Source organism: Lichenostomus cassidix, chromosome 3 (assembly GCF_008360975.1).
Source record: "Lichenostomus cassidix isolate B80296 chromosome 3, HeHo_3.0, whole genome shotgun sequence".
Lineage (NCBI taxonomy): Eukaryota > Metazoa > Chordata > Aves > Passeriformes > Meliphagidae > Lichenostomus > Lichenostomus cassidix.
In genome coordinates, this window is record NC_139483.1 from 29,296,995 (window position 1) to 29,319,548 (window position 22,554).

A 22,554-nucleotide genomic window follows, 5' to 3' on the forward strand; every position below is an offset into this window, starting at 1 on the left:
GGTTTTGTGATCACTAGGAGTTAAAGCATGTTTTTCTGGAGGTCACATGTTTATGGTGACCCCTGATGTCAAGCCACCCTGCCTTGAGAAATGTGGTAGGAGAGGGAAGAGAGCATACTTGGTAAAGGCTTTTGCTAATCAAATGTATTTCTCCCTTATCAAAGCACATAAATTTATTTTATGACATCTAATGGGACTGGGGAGAGTGAGGGTAAGACCAAATAGTTACCAAAGCTCAACCTTGTCTCTCTTCAAAAGCAGAGTACCTGACTTACGCACTGACCACTCTGCTTTTGAAAAGGACCCTTCCAGGGAAAAAATGTGCTCCTTAAACAGATAAAGAAGAGAGAAAAAATTGTTTTATTTTCATTTGAATATTTAAAGCAGGAGAAATCAGGCTTGAATACTCTCCATGTGTATACTCTCCTTTGGCTTTGCTGCAGTTTGTGCTGATGAAACTCATTTCTTGAGTATGGAAGAATAATTTAGTGTTGATAGCCTTCTTAAACCATGTGATGATGGTTCTAAGTCCTACAAAGAATGACCTAGATACTGGTCATGGGACTGAAAAGATAGTCTGAAAATTTATACATTAGGTATCCAGAAGCCAGATATGCTCAGCATTCACTGAATGTTGATGGGATATGATTTCCTGACTAAGCCCCAGGGAAGTTCAGAATTACAAAAATCTTACATCTTTCCTTTTCCCTGAGTCAGTTTTCCGTAAGATATGCTTTCTTTCTTTAGACAAAATTGAAGTCATCAGCTTATATGGGGTCAACCCTAACCCATCTTGTATTTGTGCCAACCAAAACAAAATTGATTTTACAAATTCAGAGGGGTTCTGAATTCTCAGTTTGTCACATCAAGTGAGAGAGTTATTCAGTCCCATGTAGCAGCACTGCTGACACACGTTTTTCTCAAGTTTATATTTCATCTCTTAACAAACAGTGCAACTCAAATGCTTTACAATGCACTCTAGACATGTTGGTGAAGGAGAACTTGACACGTCCTTTCAGTGCCTGTAAAGGGCAGGGTATTGATGAGCAGAAAACCTGGGTTCTGCCTGAAGGTCTGGAGAATGATTAAATCTTTACTCGTTCTCAAAGGCATCTCAGCGTAATAGATAAAACTCATCTTTTTGTCTGCCTCCAGCAATGGGAGTACTAAAAGGCTGAAACCACAAAATGGAGAGAAAGAGATGTTCAAGAATCTTTGTGCACTTTTTTCTTTTACATTTTGATGTTAAAAGCCTATAACAGTCAAAAGGAGCACTTGCTTAAGTATGCACAGTGCAGGTGAAATTGCTGATTGACTGCCCAGTTCAAATACCTTCTCACTGTGTTCAAATAACGCTTTTTTGCTTTTTTATTATTTTCAAAGCCTTAGCCTTGGGCAAATAGAGGTACATCCCTAAAGTAAAGATAGCCTTCTTTGGGTATACTTCAAAATCTTGATTCAAAACATAGGTACTCAGGAAGTTCTCAAAGCTGTGGCTGCAGGAAGCATTTTCATGTGGATTAGACAATTGCATTTTGCCTAACTTCTTGCTCTGACAGATGTGCAGTCAGCTGGTGTAATGCCAGTCTTTTATTTTGAAGTTTACAGACATAAAGTGTCCTAGGACTGTCTGTAACTATCTGCTTTAAACAGATACAAAGCCCTGGTCATGAAGCTTTCAGAATTCACTAGCCATCAAATTTCAGGTGATTTTTTGGCATTTGATAGCGCTTTTTCATGTTCAGTTTATATCTCTTGCCCTTTATGATCAGAAAAATAGACTTTTTTTTTTTTCTCCAAAGAAAACGAAATATGTTTCATTTTATATTCAGGTATGATTTACAGAAATGCTGAAGTTACTTCAGCTCAAAAATTACTTGAGTTGTAATGGCAGCTTGATAATTAATTATATATATCATATAAAATAAGTATATGCAATAATATCCATAATATCAGTATTTTTTCTCTAGTAAATATGTTAAATATATAAAACACTATATAACTGCCAAATGGTGCAAATGTTGGGAGTAGTCTCTAAAGTACAGAGTGTTGTAATTACAGAGTCTGTAATTAGATACAGTACTGGAACACTAATTTTTTTACTGAAAAATACTGAAACACAGTATGATCTAAAAAAGCCATACTCTTAGTGCATAAAAGCAGTTGAATATAGAATGGAAGAGACATCATCATTCAGTGGCTCATGTCCTGTATGAAGGCCCTCACTTAAAATTGTTGGGTAAGCTTTCAATATGGTAATGGAGACTTCTTAATGAAGAGGAAAAAATTGAACAAGTCACTGCCAGGAATATGTGAAGAACTAACTTTTTGGGCTAGTTTCTGTAATTAAAAGGAAAAAAAGCTCAAATTGAAAACCTGGGGGTGTGGGGGGATTGCCATGAAAACAAACAGCTTATTTTCATTTTATATAATTTTAACAGCAAGAACAAACAGAGAAGGTAGAGTTGGATTTTAACCAATATTAACAGATGCTGGTAAAGCCGAGTTGGTATAGTTTTTCTGGTTTACTGTGATAGTGTAATGGTAAAGATACTCTTGCTGGATGGAAAGGATTTATTTTTTTCTGTCTGTCCTTCCTCTTAGCATTACATTGGTATTTTTAATCTGTCTCTGAATGCCTTCTGTTGAAGTGATTTGCAGACTCCACAAGGAAAAGGAAGGATCAAACTGAAGCACTGTGCATGGGTTTGACTCACCATCAGATTTAGGCAGAGAGTTACCGTACCTGCATGTAGTAATTTTCCTTAACCAGACTATGGCATACAGGGATAGGAACAACAGTGCCCTCATCTCTTTATTCTCTGTATGTTTTTGAGTGCTGCTTTCCTCTGTCATCCAGATGAAACAAAACAAATATTTTGCCAATGTGGTCCAATTTTGCAATTTTTTTTTCTCAGCCAAATCCTAACTTTTTTAATGAATGTTCAACATCACAGCCTGAAATGAACTAATCCTATGTTGGTATAAAAATTGTCTTCACTTAGACTTGTGTCTTTGTTTAAGGAAATGAGAAGTACATAAATCCTTCTATGAGACTGTGATTGCCTGTTTGACTGCAAATACCTCTCAGAGGAGCAGTCAACTAAGAACCCTTTTACACATATTCATGTCAGGGTAAAATCTGAATTCTTTCTAAAAAATATGCTCCAAATTACATCTGTTTGTATTACAAATTCTGGAGCTGTGAGTGCAATATAAGTGGTTGATAAGGTCTTGAAATTCTGAATTTTCCCTTTCTGGCATTAGTTCTGTGTTTAATATACCACAGCAGACTGAAGAAAAATGATCCACTTGCTTTCCAGTGTAGAACATGAAAGTGGATGGAGTTAAAACATGGGAGAATTTCACAGGGGCCCACTTTTGAAGAGACAGAACTAGTAATTAGTTCTGATTTCCATTACTAGTAATATTCTCTATTAATTTTCCTGTCTTCAGAGATGTGTGGGCAAGAGTTCTTTCTGTGGATAAGAGTTTTTTCCTTTGCTGTTTGCTGCCTGGCTTTCTGTCTACCTATTCTTGCGGTGGAGTTACAGACTTTTGTGGAAGTCATTAGACTGCTGTCTTGCAAGTGTTCTGTGAGGTCTCCAAATAATTTTGCTCAATTGCTGGCACAAAGGGTAGGATGAACCATAAGGATGTCAAACACAGACCTTGACAGACACCTTTGATAATCAGGAAGTGGCAAAAACAACTATGAGAAAGAAAATTAAATTATGTTTAAAGAGCATATATTGGCTTAGGCAGACTACTGAAGCATGAACTTCCCCTTTAAACTATCAGTGTGCTGCTTTGGGTTGTTTTAATGGCATTTTTAATGTAATATTTTGTGTAAATTAAAAATTCAGTGCTCAAAGGCAGGAACTGACAGGCTACTCCTAACCTTCTCTTCTCCCAGTTTTAAAAGGCTGAAGACTAAACCTGGATGCCTGTTATCTTCACAGGGGAAGCTTGTACACCTTCCCTAAGTGAGAGCCAATTAATGCATACTGGTTGTGTAATTGACAATTTTCACATGCTCTGTGGAGGCTATTTTTTTTTCTTTTCCACAATAAGCTGTTTTTCTCTACACAGTATGACAGTAATGAAAAGCAGTCATGTTCCCTTCTATTTTTAAAAACATTTATGATAAGTGGACTTGAGCGTGTTAGTGTCGAACAATAGAGACTTGCACTTGTTAGGAGAATCTGCTGACAGAGTCTGAAAGTCAAATGAAAAACAGAAGATACCAAAGGCCAGTAGGAGAGCCAGACCTCAGAGTTAATGACACTTCTGATAAAATAAACCCTGCAAAGACAAATACTAAGCAGGCTATCATGCCTCTCATCAATTCAGTAACGTTCTTTAAAGTACTCCTTTATTGTTATTGTGAAATGGATCTAAACCCTTGGCAGCAGGTATACCATATTCTATTTAACATTGTGGTGGAATTTGGGAGACAATGAATATTGTTTATGGATGGACAGTTTGAAGGGAGCTCGTCTCAACTGTCTGTATGGCTGGTTGAGATTTTCCTATGGCAGGCATTACTTGATTTTCAGGAGTTTTATTACATACTGCATTATATATATTTTTTTTAATTCTTTGTTATTCAGAATGTTTGGCTGTTCTAAATGTGTAAAAGTTTTCAAACTGAATTTCACATTTCCATTGCTTATTGAGTTTTTATTGTATAGTAGCTATTTCAAATTCTTAATTCTCAGTGCAATTCCTCTCTAATTTTTTTTTTGGTAGTTTATGTATCAGTCTAATTAATACTTTCACATGAAACAACTTTTGGGGTATGGATGCAAGTTTCATTATCGAAAGTTATTAACTGTATTCTGATTAATTTTTTCAAAAATAATTTTCAACTTTGAGTTTTTTGCTCTTGTCCAGTGTTTTGTATTTCTATCCTATGACATACTATGTGCATTTCAAGTTTTCATTCACTACTGTATTTTACTTGATAATAATTCTCCGGTAAAGAACACCTAGAGAGATCTAGATCATGCACTTAACAGTCCTAAACCACTTTCCAGATGTAAAGAAAAGTGTTTTCCATGTTGTCTGAGGATTTCAGGTCAGAAAATTTTTCTGCTCTAAACAATGATAGTGGCAAACTCAAGTTGGGATATTTTTTCCTGGGCATACTTTTGTGAAACCAGGCTAATAGCTATCATGATACAATTATTTCTTCTGCTATAGAGATAATATTTGAAGTGTATTAATATCTCTCCTTGTAACTACAGGTGACACATTATGTACACATTATGCATGTGGCACATTTGTAGTTTCTTATATTTAACCTCAAACATAGCAGTTTTTTATTCCTGTTCTCTTCTAATTTGTGCCCTTCACTGTATGATCCCATTTCTAGCATTCCCTTGCGTCAGTTTTCATTCATCATTCTCCTCCTTAACTACTTTCACAGAACTGTTTTCTTGCATAATGAAATGGCTTGAATGTTTCTCAGCTCGCTTTCCAATCGCCTGTATACCTGCATCACATTTTTTGTTGTTTCCCATCAGTTTTGCATGCATCTATTGTCCTGTCATACCTAGAATGACAAAACAACATTTTTCCTAATTTCTCTGTAGTGCTTAATTCTGTCTCCTGCCTGAGCTCCCAAGTGGCAGGGTGGAACAGGATAAAAGGAACTGCTCTTGTAACTCTGATGTCAAGCAGATTATTTTGACCATACTTCATCCTATTTTACATGAAGTTAATTTCACAGCAGAACTGTTCTTGTATCTCTTCTTTTGTCAAATGGAGTATATTTCAACTATGGTTCATCCTGTTTATTTCACATGAAGCAAATTTCACAGCAACTCTGTGAAATCCAGATGCGTGCTCCAGGGTTGCCAAGCTCACCATAACCACATTCATACAATACAAAATGAAATATATTCAAGCAAGATGTCTGGGAAATTGCTACACTGTTAAGCTCAATTTCAAGTCTCACTTCACAAAAATAAACTAAGAGTTCTCATTAGTCTGTTCATTATGCCGGTAATAATGCCTACTGGAACAAGTCAGACAGATATAAAGGGTCATTTTGTGTAATTATTGAGCTTTTAAGCCCTGCACGATAGAGGCATCGAAGTACATATTTTTTCCCTGTGTTTATATGCTCACATTTCAAAAGATGCTAATATAGCAAAAGAAGAAAGACTTCAGCTTCACAGTCCTGTCTTATTAAGCACAAAGAATTAAGAGTTCACAGAGAGAAAACAGAGTTTCCATTTCAGGGCATTAGAAGCCTCTCAGCAGTGTAGAAACTCTGCATAGAACATTTCATTTGCTAGATTTTATTTTAGATTATTCTGGCTTGATTGAAGAAAGATCTGGCCTCTTTAAAATTATTTTCTTAACAGTAATGCAGGATCACAAGGTTTTCAGATTGTTTATTTGTCTTTTCTATTTTTCCACTTCTACCTTCAGTTCCTTGTGTTTGCTTTTCAGCCACAAATATACATGGATCTTTTGAGCAAACCTTCAACAGAGTAACAAGGAGTTGCAAAGTGCAGTATCTTATTCTCCCTTAAACGTTTTTCCATGTACTTGTTCACTCGGGCTCTGCATGTAGCATATGCGTTAAAGTTTCGCTTTGCTCCATTTTGCCCTGCAGCTGGAATGTTCTTGGATCCTCTTCATGCACATTACTGTGAGGAGAGTTGTGAAAACACCACAGTAACTCTGACATCAGTTTGGATGTTAGCTCAGTTCTGCCTCAGAGAATATAAGCAATACCAAATAATACCCACAGTATCACTACCTGTTTCTTTTTGGTATTGGGATTTTCCACCGGGGAATCAAAGACTTGAATATCTCTTTGGAGGCCACAAAAATTGTTAAACTGAAAATAGATATATGTATTGCTATTACTATCTAGAAAGAATACTTAAGGAAGAAAAGGTAATTCAGTATGTGTAAAATATTTGTTGCATAGTCTTTTATAAAAAAACCAAACCAACAAACAGTCATTTACTTTCTAGAATTATTATTATCTTGTGGCATTACATTGGATTGCCTTCACAGTCATAAATTCTCTCTCTTGAAGATGTCTGTGCATAAATGCAAATACCCACAGGTATGCAGGCATACCCACATGTACACCATGTCAGCACCTGTATAAATAAATATTAGTACAAAAAAAGTTATCCAGATTGTAGATGTCTCCTGTGAAACTGGTCTGTTTATCAGCCTGAGATAAGAAAGGAATGCCTAATACCTGAACTGTTGCTTTGTGGCAATGTTTGTTTACTTTGAAATTCATGGTTGCTTGAGATAATAAACTAATGAATAAGAGATACCCAAATATTCAGGATCTAGATGGTAAGTTGTTATTTTGTCTGTAGCCCTTTCTTACAGGCAAATTCATTAAACAATATCGCAATTGTAGGCATCTCCTTGTACTGTCAGGAGGCCAGTCAGATGTTACCATGTCAAATCTAGAGATTTGTGCTAATTTGATTGTTGATATTCAGGATCTAATATCATCAAAACTCTGAAAAGTATGGATTTGCTTATGCTGGCCAAAACAGGTATGGTCTTTAGGGTTACAAATGTCCTGCATTGAGATTTATGCAGTATTAAGCCATTGATTTATTCACATTAATGTTTTTACCAGGACAGATTATAACCATGAAACACAAAGTTGAAGAATTGTTGTATTTTTAGGTACATCCCTTGAGGATTTCTGCACTATGTGGTATGTGGTCTATTTTTTTAGAATAATGCTTTGTCAGTTAGTTTCATCTACTTAAAAGGGATGGTGCTTCCATTTTGCTCTTTGCTTTTCTATTACACTGAATTCCCACAGTAAGAGTTTTTCATTTCTCAACACCAATACAGAACATCGTCACATTACCTAATTTCATCCCATTATTTTTCTTCTATACCTGTAAACTAATTTTTCTTTCTTAATGGATTTAATCTATTTTAAGTACACATTTATAAAATCATTCTGCCTTTTTCCTGATACCTTGGTTGCTATGTGAACAAGTTTTGCCTAACTTTGTTTTGTGCTCCGTCATGAATCATGTTTCCTTTGTTTTTAAAATTGTATTTGTGAAATTTTACCTAGTTCTTTGCCTGTAATGTTAAGGCGTGGAGCTCCAAACTAAATAATAAAAATCAGTTTGGAAGACACTATTGTGAGGGATTTTCACTTTTTTGTGTTCCAAAAGTAGTAGAATAAAAGTTGTATTTTTTACTTTTTTCTGTCTTGCTTCACTTTACTCTCATGTCTAAAATTACTGCAGTCATGGATTCAGGTTCAGGGTTTTTAGGAGGTGAGTTTCAATCTGAGGTCACAAGGCTTTCCCTTCTGACCTTGAGGGTAATAGATAATTCAGTGTGGTAGTAGAAAGGGTAACAGTTTTCCTCCCTTCCATTACCAAACCGCAGTATGCTTGTATTGCTGTTGGGAGGAGGCACATGCTGATTTACTTTTTGCACTGTTTTATTCTTCTTAGAGGCTGTGGTTCAATTTACTGCATTCCTTGGAGGTTTGACATGTCAATTAGATGTTATCGACAGTAATAGAAGAGCGGTTGCTGTAAATGTGAAGTTTTTACGAGTGGGCTGTGAAATTACACCCAGGGGGATGTGAGAGACAAGTGCGATAAATAGTGGTAGTGTACACAGTACACAGAAACTGATTAATAGGGAGCATGTTTTTGTCTCGTATCTCTAAAAGAATTGTTTATATATTTGTTGTTAATCAACTTTTCCATTGGTATGAAAAGTTATATAATGAAAACAGCTCACAATCTGTTGTAGATTTATAGGGAGGAGAAGTCTTCAAAGTTGAAAGCATCCCATTAATTGTATTACCAGATATGTTATTGCATTGGATGGCTTTTCATATCTTTGCTACCAGTGTAAACATCAGGAGTAATAACTATTGGTAATGAGTAAGCACAACAAAAGCCAATTGAACCTCTTGGGTTATGCAGACTTGTCTAGTGCATGTGTGTTCTGGTGTACACAGAAGAACGATGAACTCATAGGTCAAGTTGCTGCATTTCAGAGCCTTCATCTGCTGTCAGCTTCAGCTGCCACTGCCATCCCCCAAGGTTGTGTAGATACCACATGTACAGTTCTTGCTGCAGCATAGAAATTTGTCTTATGGCATTCTGCTAGACAATTTCCAGCAAATTGCTAATAATTTAATTTTATGTAAAATTTTTGGGAGTACAGAAAGGCAACCTATTGAAATTGAAAAAAAAGTGTACGCATGCTAAATTATATGAGCTTACGCAGTTCAAAAATGCTAGCAGTTGCCTATATTGGTATGTGGAAATATTTGAAAGTTGATTGCTTCATTTAGTTGGAAAGATAATTATTACATTCAGTTTACCATTGTTCAATTTGACTATATTTTAACATTTTCTTCTTGTAACACTTTTTCTAAAAAAGGAAAAATGTCAGCACTGAGGCTTTGAAAGCAGGTGTTACTATAAGGAGTCTTTCAAGTGAGAAGCTTTATAAAGATGTCAGAAAGCCAGTATAGACTTCATGAAATCTATTTTATGTCAGTATTTTTTTTCTAGTAGGTCTGTTTTGTCAAGACCATGTTTGATTTCTACAACAAACCCTATGCAATAAAATGTTTATAGCAGTTTAGTAAAGCATTCTTATAGAGGAGAGATATTTATTTTGGACTGGTGCTGGGGACCAAATCATAGAAATTATACTACAAATAGCTACAAATTTAGTTCAGATACTTTCAGCATTATGCAATCCTTATAGGAAGCATATTTAGAATAAAAACTTTTGAGGGAAAGTTTCCCAAAAGGTGTGAATGCATGTTTTTACTTGTTAATGCATAAAGCTGTTATGTAACAAATACTGCAACAGGTGACTTCTAGTTTTTCATGTTATTGTCACATTTATTCTAGACTTTTGTAATATTTATACAAACCATTTCTATTACCTCTGTTAGTACTTGAAGTCCTTTTTGGTTGTTTGGTGCTTTTTGGGATTTTTTTGCCAAGATAGATTATTAGGTCAGTTTTGCATCTGTCTCTGAGAGCAGCAGAGAAAAAGTTGTTACTTCCAGCTTGCACCTTCCTTGCTTCCTTAGGAGTCCACCTTTTGAGAAAGTGCTGTCATGGTCACAGCATGAGATGGAAACTCAGTTTTAGTTGAGGTAGACCAGTGGTCAAATTTATCTTAATTGACTTTGATTTATAAAGCAAAACTTGATGACCTTCAATTCCTCACAATGTTTTCTTTCTCACACTTTGTCTTCCCCCTCAGTGGCGTGGGAGGCTGGATGGCAAGGAGGTGGCTGAGCTGGCTACGCAGTCTGACTTCTTTATGGGTCTGCCTTTCTGAATTAATAAGTTACAACTGTAATGGGAGAAGGAGTGTTACTTCATTGTTTAGTACTGCTATGGTAGAAAACATGAGTTTTATAGGCAATTTATAAGGTAGCTGTAGACCTTTTAGTACTTTATAACAAAGAGTATCTGTGTAACAATTACTTTTATAGCACTTTTAGTGTGTGCTTGTTTGTTTATTTTATAGGTACTCCATAAGAGAGGGTAGTATGGTATTCGTTAGCAAAGCAGGGGGTGTAACATATGCAGAACATACTGTGGTAATCCTCAGGTCTCAGTAAGCTTGCTTATCTGTGCACACAGTTTTTTTTTTGGCAGCATCACATGCTGGTTACAATCTGCCTTCTTATCAGTACAGTCATCAGACTAATATATAGAAAGAGAACACAACTCTTCTTCCCTTTTCCTGTTACCTGCTTTTACAAATTCCATTAAAAAATACATAGTCACAGTTGAAAAAGTCTACATCTAAATAAGCTAAGTGTTTCATCACTTACTGTAGAACAACCCATATGTAGACAAGTATTAGAAAGTAAAATGGAGGTTACATTTGCTTCCCAGTCCACTTTGCTTTTTTTCTTGGAGTGAGGAACAAAAAATATGGAAGTTCTATGTCATCTTGGAAAGTGAGGAGACATGATGTGCACGTTGGATATCTACATGCTTAGCCTAAAGCAAGCCTCGATATGAATACCATGTGGTTATTACAACTTGGTGAATGCTAGTTACATGTAACAGCTTTCTCTTTTGTCTGATGTCTTTGGCCTCAACTGGGTTTCAGATCTGATCAGTGCTGGTCTGGTAAGCCCACAGTGTGGTAGCATTCTGTAGTGCTAGTGGCTCATTAAAAAACCTCAATAAGGTATAAGCTTCAACTTCTTTCCTAATTTGTTCTTTCTAGAAGAGAAGGAAATAATGGGGAAGAATCGCTATTTATGTCCTATTATGTGTAATAAATCTTTAGAAAGATAGCAGTTTTTCTTAGAAATAACTAGGCAAAGATTCCAAATGCTGAAAAAAACCCGTTATATTCTTTAGGAAGTGAATTGCTGTTTTGGAGCTATAGATAGTTTAAGCAATAGCAAGGCATTGGTTTAATTTACCTGGACATCAGTATTTCTTGCATTCTTCTTGCAATAGCCTAATAAGGAAAAAGACAAGAAGAAATATGAAAGTGAAGTGATTTCTAGTGATCTTTTTCCTTCCTCTGAATAGAGTATGGTGAAGAGATTGTGAGATGCACAAAGCCATCAGGTTTTCAGCTGTTGCTGTTAGATGAAAACTCTTGGCCCAAGAGTCTGTTTATATCTTTGAACAGAGAAAGTGATTTTCATTGCAAGGAGCTCTAAGTGAGACAGGCAGAGTAAGAGAATAAGAGAGCAAAAGATAATTATCTAAATTATGTTCAGGCTATTATAGAAGACGAATGTAGTTAAAATGTAATTAAATATGACAGGCTTACAGGATGCAGGCATGGCTTTGGAATGCTAATCATCAATTACTGCATCTCCTTAGGGGACTCAGGCAGAACAAGAGAGTTAGAAGTCGGGTGGCTGAGGTGAGATGTAGAGTGTTAAATGCTGTAGGACTGTAACAAGGCTAATTTCTTTTTAAAAATGGAGCTGCTATCCAAACAACTTGTAGTGCTGCATTTCAGCTTGAAGATCCTGGTATAAATCTGAGTAGGCTGCTTGTCCTGAGTCTTCTCTTTAAGATGGAAACCTCAGCTTGACGCAGTGATTATTTCTATTGTGGAAGTGATGACCAGAACTGCTGCAGACTGAGCCAGCAAATCTAAAACAAATCAACCAGCATGACAGGTGTCAAAGCAGAAGAAATACCAACACTGCCTGAATATTTAATAAAGCTAAACCCTGAAAAATATATTTGTTCTAGGGTCACTAATAAGGTGTACAGAGACACAGAAAGTCAGCAATGTCATTTTATGAGAGAAGTAAATTCTGATAGCTTCTTTATGACTGTGTCCTAGGTAAAGACATTGAAAGTATTGCCACCAGTTTGAAAGATTGTTTGTTTGGCATATGGGGAGTAAAGGTGAACAAATGCCATCTATTACACAGGACTATCTAATTCCATGGTAAAAATGAGGTGCTTTTGATATGCTTTAATGCTGCTGTTCCTGGAATAGAGTGACTTATGTGTGAATCAATGCAAGAACTATGTATAAAGTTTGGTGGAAATTTTTGTAAAGGCCATCAACAGTGATTTTGAGAATAGAAAGACTAGCTCTTGTGAGGAAAACATAACATAAGTACATATGCATGGCAGGACTAGGTAAATTACATGACTACAAAACAATTTGCAGAATAGAATTTCTACAGAGAAACTGAAATTATTAAAATAGTACTAGCAGAGATAACGAGCAGCAAAAGAGGAAGGTTAAAAAGAAACTTAAGGCTTACCTATGATGTCTTTAATTGAGGAACACCACTGAAAAATTGTTATGGCTTTATACATTAATAGAATTCGAAGTGAATTTGTTATATCAGCAAAAAATGCAAAAAGAGGTCAGATATGCCTTGATAATGTTCTGTCAGTAATCTCTTTTCTCATAGGGGGATAGTTACATGCATAAATTACCTCTTTGCTATATAATTATATCTATACTGGAGAGGTATTGCTTTGCATATATCAACATTCTCAAATGTACTCTTGCAGTCAAATCCATGCAACTTTCTGGTGAAGCAGGTTTCCCTTGCTTATTTCAAAAGTGATTCTTTCCAAATCCATTGGCTTGTTTTCTCTTTGGCTTTTCTCCTTTTTGCTAAGGAAATAAAATGAGACACCTAATTTTCTCATTATGCAATCAAATATTAATTCTCTAGTGACAATATTCTTGAATTTTAATAACTCTTCTACAAATTGTGTATAATTATGACTTTCTTTTTCCAGTGGGAAAGGAATAAAATGGACGCATACCAAAATAGTAAATATTCTTAGGACTGAATTTATTGAAAATGCTATCTTCCTTCAAGTCTCAAGAAATTTTTTTATTATTTTCCATGATATTTTAATATTAAGTGAGTAATTATAATCCAATCTTAATAATAGCATAGTAGCAGAAAGTACTCATAATGCAGTGAGAAGTGAACAAACATAGGAACTTCTTGGAGGAGTTGGTCTGAAAGTGTGTCATCAAAACATCTTCAGAGACCTTTACCACTTTGTCTCTTACTGTCTGTCATGCTCTTCAGATACATTCCCAGAGAGATGCATCAGCTTCCCTGTTATCACATCATAGGAGAAACAATAGCATTTACTGCCATGCTTGGAAAATTGGCACTGAGCTCTTGCAGTGTGTATTTGACCAGTGCTCAGAAATAGTAGAAATAAATATAGACCCACTTCTATTCTGTTCTATGGTCTCTAATTAACATATTTGCTTATCACAGAACACAAACTCTACATTAGTGTCTAGGAAGGCACAGACTCTTCTTAATAGCTTCTCTAGGATTTTAAACTCTTTTATTTAGTATAGCTTTAAAATATTTTCTAAATCACTGGGAAGCAAATGTGTTTTTTACATCATTGCTCTCCTTGCATAAAGTTTGTGTTTGTAAATGTCAAAGCATATGCATTATGAAAACTATGGCAGTGCTTTGTTGTGATCATCTGTTTGTTCCAGCCTGTCATCTTTGGGACTTTGTAGTTCAAGGTAACAAGTTCTGTTTGGCCATGGAGATTGACTGACTGGCTGTACTGGAGTAATGTGAGAAAGAATTTCAAGAATTATTCTCCTGTTTAGAGGTGTTTCGGATCTTGAAACAATCAACAAAATAGTCCATTCCCATTTTATATTTTATTTAGAGCATGAAGAAACAGCCTGAGCTTTAAAGTAGATATATAGCCACATACGGGTATAGATAAACCATGCCATTAGGTAGATAACTGCTGTGCCTCTGAGCCCTGCCACAGACCACACCTTTCTGTTGTCATGAATGACTCTAATTACACCCATTACCTCATGGAGTAAGACCAGTAAACTACTTGAAATTAGGTCTTGATTAGGCTTGTAATCTTCTTTAAGAAAACACAGCCAGGCAGCAGTGATAAAAGTAATAGCCCACTAAATTAAGTGCAGAAATGCTACGTTTGTGACAAAAGAAGCTTTCCCACTAAGGGAAACATCAAATATCTGACAAATAGTCAGCAACTAAGCTGTCCATACTGCCAGGCTTTGGGGTAGTCTACTTACTGGTAGTGAGTGGTGTTCTGTGCCCGTTTTGCTTTGATCCCTTTATCTTACATGAACATTTCTGAAGGTATTCTGAATGCATTGTGGAAAACTATCCAGTGATTTTTTCCATAGTAAGTTAATCAAGTTAGACCTACTTCATTTTATTTCTGAAGCCTTCTGTGATAGAGACTAGTTTGGCAGAAAAGTTAAATTCTGTATTTTGTTTTCATGTTTTATGAATATAAAATAATTTAAATTTGAACGTGTTCAAGTACTAATCCAGGGGAAAACTGGTATCAAACTGAAACCTCTAGTTCCTGTATTCTTTTTATTTGTTCTGTATTACTGCCTGTTCTGTAAGCACAATGTTATGGTGTCCTTTTCCTGCTGTGTATTAGGCTGCTTGAGGTGTTGCGCATCACTCAGATCAGAAGAGTATGAGTGAGCAGCAAAGATTATAGTGGTCCTAAAGTATCTCTAGTGTTCTTTGTCTAGCCTGAAAAGTTCTACATCAGCTCTGGAAGAGTGGTTTCACTGCCTCTGTGTCAGCATGGAGAAATGCTCACAACCTGAACTGCAAATACACTTTGTGTCATTTGTAACTTCCTGGAAGACTTTGGCCCACGCAAAAAAAGCTTAGCTCCTCTGCCTCCACTGCTCCACTTGGAGTGTGAAAAGTTTGAGGTTTTAGGTGGTTTGGGTTGGGGTTTTTTTCTCCTAGAGCTGTAATTTTCTTTAACCAAGCTCTGATGATTCCTTATGAGTAGTTAACAGGAGGATGCATTTGCTTTTTTTAATCTTACCTTTTTTTATCTAATCCAGTCAATATTAGTAAAGGATTTTAGACTTTGATCCAGGCTTTTTTCTTTTACCATTTTCTTAACTTTCAGCAATATCAAGATTTTTGTCCCTGCACACAAATTACAGTGGTATAAGGTATGTATGAAATCACATAAGCAGAGTCAAGACACTTAAAAATGATGGAGTGCTGGAAATTCAGTCAATGAAAAGTGTTTCTCCATTTGCCCTGTTAAATGATAATAGTACATACTGCCACTTGAATGCATTCTGTATATTTTATTGCAAGCTTTTGCAACTGTGTTCAATATTTGTATGTCTTTCTGAATTGTCATTGTAGATCCTGGCAAACAATCACTTTTGATAAACAGCCTGCATCTTTTATCAGAATAGTTGGAACTCGCAACACAGCTAATGAGGTAAGAAACTTCTAAAAACCCTCTATTCTTCATGAATATACAACAGCACAGTTTTTCATATCTTGCAGTGAAATTGATAAGGCCTTCTCAAATGTCCATACTTCATCTTTTTGCTCTGGCAGTCTGTCAAAACACTTGAACAGTGTTATCATCTGTTCCTGCTTTTGACCTTTCCACACTGCCATCAAATATTCCTGTTGGGTTTGGTTTTAAATTAATCCTTATTTTGATGAACGATTAAAATGCCACTTTAGAGCACTAGAGAAAGGTGTATGGTCTCTGATATACTTGGGTTTTATCACCCATATATTATCTTTTTAATTAATAAAACATAAAAAAATCTCATTATTCATAAGAAAATCTTATTTGCATAAGATTCACTTATAATTAATTTTCACACCTGGTAAACCGGTTGACTAATAGTGGCCAAACCAAGAGGTTTTGTTCATTTTATACAGAAAAAAATATTTTTATCCTAACCCACTAAGTGCAATGTCATTCCATATTTGTTTGCTTGTGCTTCTGTCTTTTTTAATTGTTGTATATTGTCTCAGATGAAGTCTAGGTTTCACTCTTGACTTCAGTGAAACAATTTACAATATGTGAATTCAAGAGTATATGTAAATCTTTGTGAGATTAGGACTCTATGTTACGAGATTGTAAGAGGCACCAAAAGCTTGTGTGTATACACATGCATGTCTGTGTCCCACACATGTAGCTCACCACCAAGCATGCTGCTTTCACACTTTACACTGAAGTTGGGATAGCACCATTACATTTGGATTAAGTAGAATTTCACAGCTCCAGAGGTCAGAATTTCTGATCATATTTAGCTGCTGGTTCCTAAGCATTGGTAGCATTGTCCAGTAGCATTGTCTGTGTCCAGTTGTAGCTCAACTCTTGCAAACAAATTCAGCACCAGCTATCAACATCTCAGCCAACAGCTGAAAAGTTGCTGACCAGCAACATAACTGGGAATACAAATTTTATTTTGTGTTTCTGGGCACTGTCTCCTGCAATGTACAGTTCAGTCTTAATCATTGAATTCTTAGAATTAGAGTCAGAAGCTGCCTATAGGATTGCACATGTGTGAAGAAGGCCTTTTCCATTACTGATCCATACTGACAGTCTTGTTTCTTCTCATGCCAGTGTTTGTAAATTTTCAACTCTTCATTAAAAAACAGTGAGGTGCATTGCATAAACTTAGCAGATCAGCCTACAGGAAATACTGCTTTCAACTTTGAATTCTTAAAGGTAGCTTTAAGCCGTGAAGAGCAATGATCTTTTAGCCATTATTCTAATTTCAATTTGGTTACTATTTTCAAGGAATTTCATATCCTGTGTAGTTATTTATATAGAGCACTGCATAACTATAGTGAAGATGAGTATGGATAGACATTACAGCTATTCATGTAGTGTCTCAGTTGAAGTATAAACACATGCTGCTCTCGTTTGTCTTTTTCTTTTTTGTCTTTAAAATCTGTATCCAACACTAATTTGGTTTTTATTTTTTTAATTATTTCTCATAACACCTGTAGAGGAAGAACATTGTCTGTGTGCACATATTACTAAATTATTTTTATATTTGTATTAAACAGAGGGTCTTAACATTTTGTCATAAAGTTTAATTTTTCAAAGAAGGGAGCAAGATATTTTTCCAACTTAAATATTAACAGTGTAACCAAAGTCTTGGTTTGTTCTATAATCTCAGTAGTCTCTTCAGTAGGAATACAAGCAGTTTCCAGAATTCCTTGCCCAAAGCTGGTTGTACAGTATGTTAAATCATTCTCATTTGAAATAAAATATACTAATGGCAGCATATTCTTATCAAGGAGTATTACTGTAATAGCTAAAAAATAGTCCTTACTTGTTCTACCAACACATACCTTTAAACCTTGAAACACAATCCATACATCCCAAAGGGAAGAGTTGATTTTTGGAATTGAAAAAAAATCCCATACAATTTCTCCCATTTTATGAATTATTTAATCTTTTAAACTCATCTTTTCCTTGCCATGTTTCCCAAGTTTTGAAAAACAAAATGTTCACAGATTTTTTGACCTGGAGTCTGAATAGTTTTTGGTATATTATAACATGATAGAAGTAACTTTCTGTTTTCTTGAGCTTACACACATCCTACTTTTGTAGAGAAACAAATTATTTTTCCTTAGTCCTTGTCATCATTTATTTGTCAGACAGGTCACCTGATCCTTTATATAAGTTTTCTCTTGTTATTCCTCTCCAGTATTACTGACCTGGAAAGGACATCCAGTTGCTGATGTGAGAGCTTTATCTTACAAATTACTGCGCCAGTGTATATGTACTTGGCCTTCCTGCTTTGTGTGTCTGACCTTTCTTAAAATATCCATGAGAAGTAGAACATGATGTGGATCACAGGATGACACTGAAGTGTCATCTTTTTCTTTTGAGAGAAGCACATACAAGATTGTTTGTTTTAGTGATACTGTTCTGAAATGCTTCATTCTGATACTGGATGAAGCAGCTGAGCTCGACTGTGCTTCTCTGGCTTAGGCTTCTCTCACACGCTCTGTTCTGTATATGGTGAGATGGCAGAGTAACTGAGAATAATGTTCTAAATTCACAGGCTTGTCAATGTGCCAGATGTTTTGACCATTAAGAATTTAATATGAAAGAATCAGTAAAAATGAAAGTTACAATTTAATTGTGTACGTCTGACTTTCTAGACTAGTAATAGCTAAATTTCAGTGCTATCCACACTATGTTTAAAAAGGCTGTATCACTATGTAAAGTGAGGTTTTAGATGAGAAACACTGTTATTGTGGGATACAGTAGAAATACAGAATCTTCTGACTTAAAGGCCTCCATCCCATTCTGTGCTGCCTTTCAAGGAAAGCAGCATCGTACAGAGTTGCACTGATGAGAGAATGTTCTTTTCTGCAAGGCCTTATCCTGAAAAGTGCAGCTGGAAAAATTACAATAGCTGTTACTTTAAAAACATGGGAGTGGGATGAGTACAAAAGGGGCTTCTCTAGAAGTGTAGCTAAATACAAAAATTGGCTTCTCAAGTACTGTAACAGATGGAGAGAATTCATGCCAGTATAGGAATTAGTTCAGCTTTAGGAAAAAACAAAATAAATGCAGAGGAAAGCCATTTTGTGCACGTGTGTCTATGTGTGGGTGCTGGTGCAGATTTGTAATCTGTTCATATATGTATATATAAAGGCATAGCAATACATCTTTATGTGAGCATGAGTGTATATGTAAAAATACAAGCATGTATTGCTATGTGTCTGCATAAAAAACTTACACTGAGAGGCACAAGAAAATATAATGGGGATTAAAAAAACTCAAGCAGTGACTGAAGATTTTTTTATTCATTTTATGTATGCTGTCAGAATTCGAATTAGCTAGCTACATCCTCAGAAAAGACCTGGGGCTACTGCAAACATGTCAGTGCAGATGTCTGCTCAATGTTTACTTGAGCAGGGATGGTCAAAAAGAATAATAGGATTTTAGGTTGTATTGAAGAAAAGATAGAAAATATAATATTCTGTAGTCTTGTATGAATGTGTAATATATCGATGTCTTGTTTATGATATTTGATTTTGCCCACATTAACTTGAAAGGGTCTGGGAAAGGGCAGTTAAGATTATAAGAGATTACTTTTGTTTGTGATAAGAGCTTTAAAGATGTGATCTACTTGCAATAAAAATAATAGAAGATGTCATAAAAGTATACCAAGTTAAGACAGTAAGTTTAAAATTCAGGATTTAATATTCATCAAGCTTTAGCTTCAAAATTACAATGCATGGGAAATTAGCAAATTTTAAAGCAGTGTAAGAAAATATTTATGTTTAGTATGTGGCAAAGCTGTGTAAATCATAGAAATGAGAAATCATATGGAAAGAAGTTTTGTAACAATTTTAAAGAGTTCCTCCCCCTTCTCCTCCCAGGCTCTTCAAGAACAAGTAGAAGTAAGTAAAGTAGAAAATAAATTGGAAAAAATGCTTAAGCACATGGTCCTCTTACTGTAAGATACAGTCACCTGTAAGCTGGTCCCAGGTGTTGTTTGAATCATCAGAAAATGATCACTATTTCAAATGGAATATTTCATCTGATGAAGCAGCAGCCAGCTTGGACACTCTGAATGCCTTTCTACATACTCCAGGACATGTCTGTAGAGCTGCCATTGCTATTACAGCAGAGGGCAATCTTGAGATATAATCATGTTGGTAATGATTTAAATTTCATTTCTAGTGTGCATGAACATTCAGCCTTTTGAGGGAGTGATTAGATCATAAAATGTGTTTAAGACAATTAATATAATTGTTGTTGTTATCCAGTAGCATGTAGTAGGTATTTCTGCTACTTGGCAAAGAAAAAACAATTTACTAATATCCCTATCCGCTTTGGAACCATCTTTCTGATTTTTAGTGCCATATGTAAAGGTTGGTATAATTTGAAGGCCTTCTCTTGCTCCAGTGTTGTCCCTGTCTAATGTTTATTGCCCATGGGTAAATTTTTTTGACCTCATGGTGAAACATTCTATTTTGACAAATTACTTAGCCACTGATCTGGCCTGCAGACTTCCATATAGACTTCCATATAGACTTCATCTTATTCTAACCATGCTTTTGCCAGCATTAAATTGTCTTGCTTTACCTTCATTTTTTCCTTTCTGCAGGTGTTTCACTGTGTGCATTTTGAGTGTCCAGCACAAAACAGTACCCACAAGGACGAGAGTAGTAAGGAAGTAGCAGCAACGGAGGTGGGGACTGGTGGACAGTAGCTTGTTTGTCGCCCTGTTGGAGCTGCAAGCACTGGTTCCCTGCATTCTCCTGCTGGATCCACCTCACCTTCACATGTTCATCAACCAAAAGGAGGTTGAAAGGGAGCTTTTGCAGCCCTGCTGACATTCTATGAGATTATTCAGAACCTTCTTGTGCTGGCACCTTTTCTTTCTTTGTGAATGAAGGGGACCATGTCTGAAAGCTGGAAATGTTGAAATGGAAAAGGCTTTTTTCCCAAGGACATGAAGAGACTGTTTCACTCTCCTCGATTTGTTCAAACCAGACTGGTCTCCGAGCGGGGAGAAAATAGGTCTTCAATCTTCATCAAATACCCCATTAACACCCTACCTCTCTAATCTAACCAAGGCAAGGAAAACAGAAGGAAATAAAAGGCAGAGCTACATTGGAAATCTAAAATTACTCAAGCAGAATGGAAAGCATATGAAATAAGTATTTGTTCCCTGGAGGCTTTTTTTAGCAAAAAAAAATGTTTATGGAACACATCAGTCCAGAATATATGTTATTTTTAAAGTGATTCTTCATCCTTATTCCTTTGTAACTAGTAATCTGTTTTCTAAATAATTTTGATTCTGTATTCCACTTTGTCTCTTATTTTTGGCTGTGGCAAATGCTGTACAGTAGATTAAGGAAGCATCAGACATGTTTACCTGCTGAGATGCAAATTCTCTCATTCATCAGTGGAATGACAAGAAAAGCATTCATGATATCAACAAACTAATTAATGTATCTATATTAATCCTGACCTTAGTTGACTTTTCAAAGTACAAAATTGTAATTTCGTGCATTCAGAAGGAAGTTCCTAAATCAAACATCCGTCTTGAAGAAAATTGTATTTTTTCACTCCTGAAGATGATTATTTAAATTTTGCTAGCATTTCTAAGACAACTTGCAACAGAACATCAAAAATGTTTGGTTTAGAAAAGTAGAACTCCATCTGGTCACTGACAAGCAGTTGTTCAAATACCAAAAGAAGAATTTGCAGATAACTTATATTTTTCCTAGAAAAGTTGTTTTACAATCTGGAGCTAAAAATTCAAAGGCAGTGTATGCATTAACATTTCTCATGATCTTCATAAATTGTGATGCTTTTGCATCATGTTGTAAAAGATCTGGTTCTTACTTTACAGTCACGGAATTTGTTACCATCCATGCCTGTCTGGATTACTTTGCCTGCTACTTTGCTTATTCTGTTTTCACACTGATGATGATGCAGTCTCTTACTCTGCAGATCTGCATGTCTTTTAGGAAGAACTCCATGCTGGTCTTTCAGTATGGGATAAAGAGATTTTGTATTAAGACAAATGCTGATGTAATTGGCAAAATTGATTAGGATGGTTGCTCCTCCTCAAAAAGTATATTAAATTGGAAATGTCAGCTAACCAGTTTTATGAACTTGGAATTTCCTGTGGTGATAAATAACCTTGTCAGGAGAAAACAAAGCTAGTGCAGGATAAATACGGTTTTCCTTTGCATAACCATAGTGATAAAATGAGTTATATCAACATAGCAAATTGTATGTTAATTTATCACACTACTTAATTTGAAATAATTTCCCTGTTGGATACTAGTTGTGCTAAACCCAAGAAGAAATATAATCAGTGGTAGCAATTAATCAGAGTATATTTCAAAGAAAAGCATCCCTTTTCTTTCAAATAAAATTGATTAGGCTGTATCAATAATATTACAGTATTTTTCATTGCTAAATTACAGTTTAGTTCTGACATTTGCATACAGTTCCTTCCCTTCCCACTGTTGTTTTCTGACTTGTGAATGTCTGGTGAAGATGGATGCTCAGTGTGCTGTATAAAGCTTGTAATACATGTGCCACAGCTGCCTTAGACACTCTGGAGTTCTGAGACAGAATACTGCTTGTGCCACCCATCTCCAGTCTGCAGGGCTGATTACCTCATGGCTTCACAACCTTGGGAACATGAAAGAATTGAGACCACCTACTGAGGACACCACTTTCTTATTTTTGTATAAGTCCAAAACGTTGA

The 22,554-nt window shown here is 35.7% G+C and overlaps 1 protein-coding gene across 2 annotated transcripts in view; it reads left to right on the forward strand.

Moving 5' to 3' along the window:
- BTBD9 (BTB domain containing 9) overlaps nt 1-22,236 on the forward strand; it is a 108,547-nt gene extending 86,311 nt beyond the window's left edge. Inside the window, exons 11-13 of one of the 2 annotated variants that reach the window (XM_085055085.1) lie at nt 15,686-15,764; nt 19,700-19,720; nt 20,431-22,236. In XM_085055085.1, the coding sequence (XP_084911211.1) occupies nt 15,686-15,764; nt 19,700-19,720; nt 20,431-20,535 (205 nt within the window). In that variant the 3' untranslated portion in view covers nt 20,536-22,236. The remainder of the gene's footprint in view (nt 1-15,685; nt 15,765-19,699; nt 19,721-20,430) is intronic. The other variant, XM_085055086.1, reaches the window with a different exon arrangement.
- Nucleotides 22,237-22,554: the final 318 nt, after the last annotated feature.